This window comes from Halichoerus grypus, chromosome 9 (assembly GCF_964656455.1).
Source record: "Halichoerus grypus chromosome 9, mHalGry1.hap1.1, whole genome shotgun sequence".
NCBI classification, from domain to species: domain Eukaryota; kingdom Metazoa; phylum Chordata; class Mammalia; order Carnivora; family Phocidae; genus Halichoerus; species Halichoerus grypus.
Genome location: NC_135720.1, coordinates 20,147,897 through 20,159,915, shown reverse-complemented (window position 1 = coordinate 20,159,915; position 12,019 = coordinate 20,147,897). Strand labels below are relative to the sequence as shown.

Below are 12,019 nucleotides of genomic sequence, written 5' to 3'. Positions count from 1 at the left end.
GGTACCCAGAATCAGAGCTTGCACAATGTCAACAAGAGCCCCTAATTTTTTATGTTTCATATATTTAGGCTCCATTTAGAATTTAATTAGATAAAAAGTTTCCATTCATAAAAATGATAATACCTAAAGGCAAGACAGAAATCCAGACTTTCTATATAAAATATTCCAGATTTTAACTGTTGACAGCTAAGTTGAAAATTTTCAACCCCGTGCAGGTCTAACAAAACATTTCACTGTCTGTGATTCTTACTTTGGAATTTAAAACAGGCCTCAGCTCTCAGTAGATGCTCAATGAGCATTCATTAAGTGCATGAATAAAAAATAAAATGAAACAAAATCCAATAATACTGATTAGATCTGAGACACTACTAGAGTCCTCTAATCTAACTTGTGGCCCTCCTCCAGCCTAATCCAACTCTGAAATGATTAAAAGCTTCTTGAAAGCATGCATTGAGCAAACAAAGATTGGGAGAAGAGGGACAAGGAAATGCTGGGAACAGCCTGGGGCATTAGGACCTGAAATCAGGGAGAGGAGTGGAAAAGGCCCTGAAGATGCCCTTTACCTAAGGTTGACCTTGAAAGAAATTATTTCTGGACCAACTTTCAGCCTTTCCAACATACACACACGTGCGTGTGCACACACACGCACATACATACACACACACACCCGTTCCTTTTTTACTCCAGGCAGATTTATGGCTGAATATATTATTATTTTATTTGAGCATATCTCCTTTTCCACCTTTGCAATGTAATATAGATAAGGTCCATATCATCTAGTACATCCTTCAGTAGAAACTTAAGAACTTGGGACTAAAAATATAGTCCCAACTTTGTGATTTTCAAAGCCCTTGCATATCAATCATCTTATTCTATTGTTATAATCCTGTAGGGCAGAAATGATTACCCCGTTTTCCAAATGCAGGAATTAGCCCACTCGATATCACACAGCTAGGCGGTGCAACGAGGCTCAAGCCCACGGGCCGTGGCTCCAAGGTCAGTGTCGGCATCATGGCAGAGCTGAACGCGGTGTTGAGTCAGAGAAGAACTGAGTGTGACAACAAAGGGGTAGCTGAGGACTCTGGGAAGCACGCGCCCTCACTTGGGAGGCAAGGGCAGACCATTTGTTATCACCAGCACTGCCCTGACAGAGGTCAAAACATAATCTGAGTACTTCCTATGAAGGAAAATGGAATTTTAATGAACAGATTTGGTTTTTTTCAGATGAGTGCTAGATTTGGGAGATTTTCATGTCTCAGGTGAAAGGTACAGACCAAAATTAAAAAAAAAAAAAAAAAGGAAAGAAAAAACCTAACTAACTCCTCTGCATGTGACAAAATGTACAAGAGTAAGGATCGATAGCACAATTGATTGTAACAGGTCTGTGACAACTGGTGGTGACAGTCAGGCCTAACAAACTGTCTTCTCTCTCAGACTTCATCTGACAGCATTATGCTACAGCTCAAAACACTTCCAGATGGGTTTTTCTCTAGCGTTCCAAAAATAGTCAGCTGAAGTAATCTATATGTTCATTGTGCTAATATTGTCAGCCACACAGATTAATCTATTGGTCAGAACTTCCCCTGCGACTCAGGAATGGTCGTTAACCCTTTGATTACTCCCCCGGTCATGCTGAACCAAAGGAAGCCTTCATTTAGTCTTAGCGTTTGGCCTTTTGCAGGTGGGAGCTTTCCTTCTGCTGTCCTGGCGGTTGCCAGACTGCCTCAGTGTGGAAGGTGCTCCACTATTGTGACCGGGATGGGACCTGGTGACCCTGGGACCCCCAAAAAGGTTTTAACACCACTACGGTGTGCCTTTGGGGATGGAGTTTTCCCTCAGGCTTCTGCATATCCCAAGCTATCGAGCAAATGCCTATTGGTCATCAGGGCCCTGAGATTATCGGTGCAGGGATGGAGAGGGATGCATGCCATAGGTAGCAGGTCAGCTGAGCTGAGCTTTGGCTCACATTATACCCTACTGGGTAACAATGCTATAAAATCAGAAGCAAGAAAGTAAAAATCAGAATGCTCTCTGGAAGCTATAGGCACATGAACCTAACAATCTTGTCTGTTTTGAAACCGGAAAAACAAAGCACTTTCCTATCAATCATCTTACTCTATTGTTTTGATCCTGTAGGGCAGAAATGATTACCCCGTTTTCCAAATGCAGGAACTAGCCCGCTCGATACCACACAGCTACCCGGGAACTCCCTTCTGCCGTCACAGGTGCCGCCAAACCTCCTCAGTGTGGCGGTGCTCCACGGTTATGGCTGTGATGGGACCCCAAAAAGACTTTAACACAACTACAGTGGGCCTAGATTCAACCAATGATCTTCCGTGCAAGTAAAGTGATTTTTTTTTCCTTGGAAACGAGCAGAGCTCTTATGGCTACATCAAGTTTCTTTGGATCAGCGTTACCAACAGGAATAACCAAATTATCTCTTCCTTCATGAATAAAAATTATACCTCCTCCCCAGTGAGGGTTCAGTTCAGCCTGGGAACCACCTGAGAGTCATAAAGAGTCAAGGTGGCCGACGTGCAGTCTCTCTAGGATCCTTGAGATCTTCTGTGCCCACCCACATCTTGGACTGTTGACTCTGCGGAGACCAGCTACCTCCCTGGCCACTCCTGACTTTGTCTAACTCCAGGTGATCATGACTACAAGGGACTACAAGTGCGGTGGTCTGTAGACTGTGCACGGAGAGCCCGGGGGAGCGTGCAGCGAGAGTGCAGCAATGTCCTGAGTCTGACTGCCTGTGCTGAAATCCAGGCTGTGTCTCGTTTCCGATGACCCTGACCACATTACTTCACGTTTTTGTACCTGTCTCTTCCCCTGCAAGATGGACATGATTGCATCTGCCTGGAGTGTTGTCAGAATTAAATGACGTAAGGTATGAAATCGCTGAAGAGAGTGTCTGATACATTATGTACTTTGGGAGGAAGAGGACTGATGGTAGAGACGTTTCTGACTGGGCACAACTGCCTTCCTTCTTTCCCCCAGAAGAGCAGTTCACCAAACTCCCTGAGCCTGAGCCATTCCCACAGCTCTCTGCTGCCCCCTGCTGACATCTGGTTGATACAAGTAGCTTAACGGTTCTAGCTCTTCCATTCCTTGCCCTGCAAGCACTCTACTGGACCACCAAGCTGAAACACAGAGCATTCCTGTAAAACCCCATGCCTTGGGCCTTGATCTATGCTGTTTCTTCCATCTGGCATGCCCTTCCTTCCTCCCCATTGACCTGTCAAAACCAGGCCCACCTCAAATGCCATGAGACGGACACAGCCTCCCTGTGCTCCCCCCCACCAGCACCCCATAACCCACCAGCAGCACTTGACTCCTTCCTCACATCACATTCTTCTGTGTATTGTAATAAGTTTTGAACTTCTCTTACTGCCTCTTGCTAGGAGGTCAAAACTATGCCTTATTTGTCTCTCATCGCCCCAGTAGCACCCATGTCATAAAGCTCCTTCACAGAGACATGCTCGGCCGGTACTCGTGCTGGAACTGCAGCCTCGCGATTGCCACACAGCCCCCAGCTGTGTCCTCTCATGATCTCCTGTTCCAACTATCGCAGTAACCCCCTAACTGGGGTCCCCAGATCCACTCTGGGCGCATCTCCCAACCATTGTCCACAGTGCCAACTTTTAGGTAACACTCTACATTCTCCTGCACCAGACTTCCCAAGTTGGCAGCCCTCTTGCTGGGAGCCTCTCTCCCACCTCACCTCCTCTAACCTTCGGACTTAAGCTCAAACATACCCAAACAAACCTTCCTTGACCCTCTTCCTACATCTGATTTGCCTGTGCATGCTCTCACAGCAGTATCTTCCTAACAAAAATGTCATCATAGTTGTAAATTTCTATTTGTGGTCCTTTGATGAATGCATGCTTTCCCTTAAGACTAGAAGCTCCATGGGGACAGGGGCTACACCTGCTTTTCCTCACCATTGTATTCCTAGCTGGCAGCATAATGCCACATATACATTAGATACACGATAAATATATGTTTAATAAATAAACAAATCAAAGGAGCCATGTTAAACAGAATCTTAGCCAAGGTGCAAAAATCCGTTAAATATATTAAATCTAAAATCTTATATTGATTCCATTTCTATCATTCATATTTAAGTCACTCAATTATAGACAGAAAGTTATGTAGGTAGGTAGGCAGATAGACAGACAGACAGCAAGGGCTTCTCTGAAACACATTCAACAAGAAGCCAGAAAGATTCTTCTGATGCTTACCTTCGGTGCTCATATCTGGTGTCGGCATCCAGATGTAGACCAAGCCTTCTTCCCTATAGAGCTTAATCATGGTGTCTGGTGTCATGGGTTCTGGGTAGCGGTTACAGCCCGAGGAATTCTGTACAATATCCCATTCAGTCTGGAAATTCATTACAGCTGTAATCCCCAATTCATGCTTTAGTTTGATGGTTATATGTTCCACTTGACGAGGGCAGCTACCCAGCCAGATATTTGGTAGAATTCTAATGAGAATATATAGAGGCAACTATTATTATTGTTATTGTCATGGCTTGAACTCTGAGGAGCTGCAGAAAACACGGTGTAATAAAATGCAATTGACCTTTAAATCTGGCACAGGAAAAGCTGCAGTAACAATATTAGATGGTATAATAATATTAGTGATATAATAATACTATTGAAAGAAAAAATACTGGTGGTGTCATTTTTAGGGAAATAATTCTATTAACTAAAATGCTAGGAAATAAGCATTAGCAAGCCAAATCTTGCAACATATTAAAATAAGCCCACTAAGTTGTATTTATTCTTTGAATGTATATGTGGTTCAACATTAGGAAACTCATCAACATATTTCAAACACTAACAAGTTAAAGGCAAAACTTCAATGATTATATCAGTAAATTCTGGAAAACATTTGCCAAAATCGGCCATTATTCCTGTTTAAAACTCTACATAAAAATTTCAAATAGTACAGAGGCACCTGGGTGGCTCAGTCGTTAAGCACCTGCCATCGCCTCAGGTCATGATCCCGGGGTCCTGGGATCGAGCCCCACATCAGGCTCTCTGCTCAGCAGGAAGCCTGCTTCTCCCTCTCCCACTCCCCCTGCTTGTGTTCCCTCTCGCTGTCTCTCTCTCTGTCAAATAAATAAATAAAATCTTTAAAAAAGAAAAAATTTCAAATAGTAGGAAAACTTTTATTTATTTATTTATTTTTTTTTTAAGATTTTATTTGTTTATTTGAGAGAGAGAGAATGAGAGAGAGCACATGAGGGGGGAGGGTCAGAGGGAGAAGCAGACTCCCTGCTGAGCAGGGAGCCCGATGCGGGACTCGATCCAGGGACTCCAGGATCGTGACCTGAGCCGAAGGCAGTCGCTTAACCAACTGAGCCACCCAGGCGCCCAGTAGGAAAACTTTTAAACACCAGAAGCTAACAAACAACAATCTTCTTTTAAACAAAATCAAAGTCAAGCTTATATCCATTAGTACCCAACATTGTCCTATATGTTTCATCTAATGCTATAAGAAGAAATAGAACTATCTGGAAAAAAAGAAAAGAAAATGTTCATATTTTTTCAAGCATGTTTCTCTATCTAATATCCCAAAGGCTGGACCCCACCCTCAAAGTTTCTGAGTCAGTAGATCTGGGTTGAGAGTCCAAGAATTTGGACTTCTAACAAGTTCCCAGGCAATACTGATGCTGCTCGTTCAGTGCAAAACCTTGAGAACCACTCCCTAAAAGATTCAATTACAAAAGCTATGCAAATATTAAAAGTATTAAGACATCTGGATGAGGGAAAATGTACAAAAATCAAACAGCTCTTCTCTACTCGCAATAGCCAGGTAGAAATGGGGAAGTGGAGGTGAATCTCATTCAAAAATAGAAAGAAAATTGTAAAACATCTAGGAATACATTTAACCAGAAAGATTTATGAAATTTTATTGGACATTAAGAAAAAAAACAATAGGTAGACATACTGTGATATTATGATTTATAATAAGAAATATGTATTTGGTCTTCATCACAGTTTCCTGAGTGATAAAAGCCATAAAGCTGTCTTTTGTTATGTTAATGAGGTAACTTTGGACAGCACCCACCCTGGGCTGGTTGGCAGGGGAACCAACTTTGTGACTAGAGGACAGAACTTCTCCCCACCCCTCGGCTTCTGGGAGGAGAGAGAGCTGAAGGTTGAACCAATCACCAATGGCCAATGATTTAATCAATCATCCCTATGTAATGAAGCTTCCATAAAACCCAAAAGGTCATGATTCCAAGAGCTTCCAGGTTGGTAATGCAGGAAGAGTGGGGCTCCCCAAGAGGGTATAGAAGCTCTATGCCATTTCCCATGTTCCTTGCCCTATGCATCTATGCCATCTGACTGTTCCTGAGTTATACCCTCTTAAAATAAGCCAGTAATCTAGTAAAATGTTTCCTGAGTTGTATGAACTGCTCTAGCAAATTAATCAAACCCAAAATTGGAAAGGGTCATAGTACCTCTGATTTATAGCCAGTCCATCAGAAGCACGGGTAACAACCTTCATTTGCATGTGGCATCTGAAGTGAAGAGTGGGGGAGCATCGTATAGGACTGAACTCTTAACTTGCAGAAGCTGATGGTATCTCCAGGTAGATAGTGTCAGAATTAAGACACCAAGTTGTTGTCCAGAAAATTAGTTGGATGTATGGGGAAATCCCCTCACCCCACATATACTGGAATTGGGCCCCAGAACCCAAAAGACATATCATGCAAACATCATAAAAATGCAAATATTTTCCAAATAATATATAAATGTAGTGTACATTATAACTTATTGCATGTAGTATATATTGTCTTGTCCACTGATTATTTCACACAGGTACATCCTCTCCATAACTAATGGGTTCCTCCAGAACGAATACTCTGTTTCAACTTTATTTGAATCATGTCACCTATACCTTTACTAGGTTCAATATAAAGCATTCAGACAACAGTTCATAAATGATGATGGCAAACATCACTTGATGCTCACCAGTGTTCCCAGTTATCCTCTTTCAAGCATGGAGGACTAACCTACTTCTCTGCTTGAAAGTTCGAGCTCCTGACTTACTTTTGTCGATAGAAAGTGAGCTGAAGTAACATGTGTCCCTTCCGGAGGGACATATTTAAGACCTCGTGCACAATGCTCTATGCTCTGTCTTTCACTGCTATGGTGATCACGGAAACATATGTGGATACTGAGCTACTGGAAGACTGAAGTAGCTTCGAATGGTAAGCTACCTTGGGAGGCCAGCTGCCCTGGAGAGCCAATAGCTCGTTGCTTTAAGCCATTGTTTGTTCCCACAGGGTAATCTGACTTGCTCTAATACAGTGCCTAAATAATTAATTCCTTAAAGTCCCTAATGCGCAGGAAAGAAGTTGAGCAGAGGGGCTACACTTTTATAAAGTTACTTTCATATTGAGCTTAAGGCAGTCCTTCTCAGTTGGGGGCAATTTTGTTTCCCAAGGGCTATTTGGCAATGATTATGGAGGCATTTTAGATGATGACGCTGGGTGGTGCTGATGGCACCTCGTAGATTGAGACCGGGGATGTTGCTAAACAACCTACAATGCACAGGACAGCTCCCACAACAAAGGATTATCAAGACCAAAACGTCAATAATGCTGTGATTAAGAAGCCTTGTTTAGGAGAACAGAAGTGGAATAGAACTCCTTACTCTATCTAGGAAGAAAGGGAATATGGGGCAGGAATAAGACCAACATATCTGACACAGTCTGTTGCTCATTGGTGATGTCATTCTGATGATAAGATGGTATTCCGTATCATATTTCTAAATATGTATGTATGTATGTATGTACATATGTATGTATAGAAAGAGAGACACCTAGAGAGTGAAGCAAAAGTCTAATATAACATAGCTGAATAGCACTACAACATTTTAAGTGGTATGTAATGGAAAGGGCACTAAACACAAGCAAGAAAATATGCCAATCATAACATGATCATTTTAAAAGCACTCGGTAATAACTGTCTGACATTAGGCCAAGTTATTTATCATCTCTAAGCCTTTGGTGGTCTTCTCTCTAAAATGTGTCTAAAAATAACTAATTCACGGAAAGTAAATACAAATAAATAAGGTATTTGAATAGGACTGATACTAGTGGATGTACAATAAATGCAAGTTATGTCTATTTGTTATAATTTACTTATTTTAGTAATTTATTTTGTATTGTACTGACTATTCAGATAAATTTCCATTGTTCTGTGTATCCTTCATTAGAATGCTACAGAGTTTAGAATACTCATCCTATTTTCTTAAATGAAATCTAGCTTGCTTTTGTGTTTTGGTTCTTTTTTTTTTTTCCTTTTGGCTGTTGTTGTTGTCATTGTTAATGCTAATGTAAGAAGCCAGGTGACTAATCCTCAAATATGGGTATTACCCATCCACAATGAAAATATCTCTCAAGATCTAGCATCACCTAAAACTTGAATCCTACTTACCCTCCAGGAGAAGATAAACCAATTTTTATTGCTGCTTGGGCTCTAAGCCTAATAGGTTATTAGGCATTTCTTATGGGCTATTGAAGATGATTATGGAAAAAATAAAGGCAACAAAATTTAAAATAAAGAGAATAGTTAGAGAAAAAACCTAATGGTATTGTGAGGACGAGCATGGGATCCAAAGGCCTTTCACTTTATTCTTGACCCTAAAGAATTCTCAAATATCCCATGAGGCCAGGAGGCCAACAGAAAAATCGTTAGCAGGGACACTTGGAGAGTGCTCAAGAGATGTGCTTGACCAGGACACTGTTAGCTGAGTATTCAGTCTTCACAAGAATGGAAAGGACACACAGGCTAGGTCACTGGCCCCTCCCTCTGGCTGTTGAGTGAGAGCAGGGACCAGCTCTATCTACATGCTCCATCCCTCCTTCCATCATCCCTTAAAGCTTTCTCCTCCAGTTCCCTGCGGGAGGCCTAGTGGGCAGCAGTGGTGGGCTGTCATGCTAGTGGTGGGCTGCAGGGCTGAACGGACCATACTAAAGTTTCCAAAGCTGGAAAAGAGGGCAGTAGACACCCCAGTGATATAACCAAGAAATATAACCTTTTGAACAACAGTGCATTTTTATTGGTAAAATTTTGAAGTGGACTGGTAAAATATTAAAATGAATATTCAGGACAGGCAAGCTAAATTCCAAACGTTACCCAGAGTTCTCCGGAATATTGCACTCTTTGAGTGCATAGCACTTAGTATGTAGCTAGAGAATAAATGCCAAAATAAGTGTCTGCATGCAAGATTTGAATAAAGACAAAAGAATAGTGCATAGAGATATACAAAGAGCAAATCATACAAAATAAGAAATCAGAATGCCAAGCCAGAGTCAGTATATAGAATCACACTGTGTTACTGGGGGAGAAAAAAAGGTGTTACTCTACCATCTCTTTCAGCCCTGGTCTTCAAGTGTATTTTAACCAGGGACCTCAGGAAACTCAGAACAAGTCAAAGGTAAACAGGCCCAAAGTTGGTACCTTTCCCACATCAAGTTTCTAATGGAAATAAGCGCTTGGAATACACACTTATACATTCCCACACACACATCAACACTAGCTTCTGAATCAGGTATCTCTAACTTTTTAATAACAATTCTTCCTCTAGAAGTGCCTCAAGTCAGAGTCCATATTTAAGAAATGAGTATAGGGCGCCTGGGTGGCTCAGTTGGTTAAGCGACTGCCTTCAGCTCAGGTCATGATCCTGGAGTCCGGGATCAAGTCCCGCATCGGGCTCCCTGCTCAGCAGGGAGTCTGCTTCTCCCTCTGACCCTCCTCCCTCTCATGCTCTCTGTCTCTCATTCTCTCTCTCGCAAATAAATAAAATCTTAAAAAAAAAAAAAAAAAAAGAAATGAGTATAAATTCTTAAATTCCTGATTTTTTAAGCAAGATGTGCTGAATCTAGGAGGTAGATCACTAAAGATAAATTTTGAAAACAAGTGCTGTGTTGAAGAATAGAGAATTAAAGTTATAAAGTAAATGGTACTGAACCATTATATGAGATGCGGAGCCAGAGGACTGTTTGTGGGAAACACACAAATCAATGGATCCTGCTTCCCTAGCCAAAGTGCCCTTTATATGCATCTTATTTCAGCTTGTTGTCTCTAATAATAGGCGGTATATTTCTAGTTACATGATACATTGGAGGTAATAGGATGCATGATGTACTTTCTAAACAGTAATTAGACTTTTGCTTATCCACTCAAAAGAGAATGATTTGACACCATTAAAAATCAATTTTTATTCCTCTCATCTTTTAATCTTCTCTTGGCATCAATGGCACTTTAAACAATTTTAAAAATCAGGATTTTTTTAAGGTAAAAAGAAGCTTGTTGAAATATGGGATTTAGGGAATAAAAATCCTCCGTAAAGGTAGTTTTGATGCAAGACATACAAAACTTCAAAGATATAATGAAATTAAAAAATAAATAGATCACAATTATATTATAAATTACACTGTAAAACTTCCAGAGAATTACTACTTTATGAATAGCTCACTATTGGTCATGAGTTACATCAGATTTCTGGCAGCTCAACTATAGATCATCTGAAAAGGTCGGAGGAAACCACTGCACCTAACGGGTATTGACAATCAACCCAGAAGTTCCCAAACCTGACTTTGCATTCAAGCCACATGAGTTTTTATAAAAACTTGTATTACCAACATCTAGTCCAGAGGTCATCAGTCATTAAGTGTCTGTGGAGTGAGGTCTATGATTCTGTGGATTTTTTTTTCAAGAAATTAACCAGGTTATATGTATTACATATGCAGCCAGATTCCAAAACCACTAGCCTAGCCAATCCCAATAAATATGTAGAAAGTTAGTATAGAGATCTCAATACCTTTTAATAGCACCAAAAAATACGGCAATGAAAGGGCACGGATTGCTCAGCCCTACACACGCATATATAAGAGTTAAGTCCTTACCATTCTCCAAAAATACTTTCAAGACTAAAAATGATCCCCAGACAGAAAGTGGGGAATGGGAAACTGTTAGGAAAGAGTAGCTATGAGGATGTGTGTCTATGTGTTTAATAGGTAGCATCTTCTAAAAAGTCAAAACTAAATCTACTTCTGAGTCATGACAAGTATTTAATATAGCAACATTCATTAAGAACGTACTTTGGCCAAAAAAACGAATGTACTTTTGCAGATAAAAGGTTTATTCATTTGAGTTTTGACTACTGCCACCATGATTCAACAAAATTGTATTTAAATAAAATCCATCCTAGTAATGTTACAACTTAGCTAAAGACCGGGGACGGGGGGCGGTGGGGGTGAGGGTTTCGGGGGTAGATGGATGGCTGACATTCTGGAACCTTACTTTGTTGGACTGCAAATCAAAATCAATTTCGCTCATTTGGGTGAAACTGGATTTGTGGTTCCAGGTAATCACATCACAATACTACAATGTTCGCTTCACCTGTCAGGCGGGGCCCCTGTTACAACAGCTAGTGAAGCGTATGAATCAGAGCCCGCTTGTTCCATCTCTGCTGTCAGTGAAAGGGGGCCTTACTGGCAAAAATGAGTACATCAGACAGAATCAGCATCCAAGCACTTTGCAGAAAATACCACCAGGTTTTGACAGGAGGAGGGGGCATAGGAAAAACAGAAGATATCAGCAAATAAGCCAGTTGTATGGACTCCACATCTCAAGTTCCATCACTAATGGCCTTGAAAAATGGCAGAATAACCTCTTCCTGAAGGTGAAAATTAGCATTATATTTTGTCCATAAGAAAAAAAAGTTAGGAAACACGGGATGATGAGATCAATGTGTGAACATAGGATTTGTTTATTTTTTATCACCCCAAGAGACCACAACTATTAAAGGCAGTGCCTTCTTCTAAGCCATAAAAACACAGCACCATTTCAAAGAGGGAGAAAATGGATTTTGCTGAGGTTCTTCATAAAACCCAGCTAATGATTCAGGAGTTTAAAAAAAAAAAAAAATGATGAGCACATTTTCTAAGTTGGATAATTTTGTTGCATTTACCTTATTTAATATTTTATGG

General features: G+C 40.8%; 1 protein-coding gene across 3 annotated transcripts in view; it reads right to left on the bottom strand.

Annotated features, from left to right (window-relative positions):
- EPM2A (EPM2A glucan phosphatase, laforin) overlaps positions 1 to 12,019 on the bottom strand; it is a 191,888-nt gene that overhangs the window by 99,261 nt on the left and 80,608 nt on the right. For 2 of the 3 annotated variants that reach the window (XM_078054614.1, XM_036087700.2), the window contains exon 3: positions 4,245 to 4,486. The exons of the other annotated variant lie outside the window; for it this stretch is intronic. In XM_078054614.1, coding sequence (XP_077910740.1) covers positions 4,245 to 4,486 — 242 coding nt within the window. The remainder of the gene's footprint in view (positions 1 to 4,244; positions 4,487 to 12,019) is intronic. 3 annotated transcript variants of the gene reach the window in all.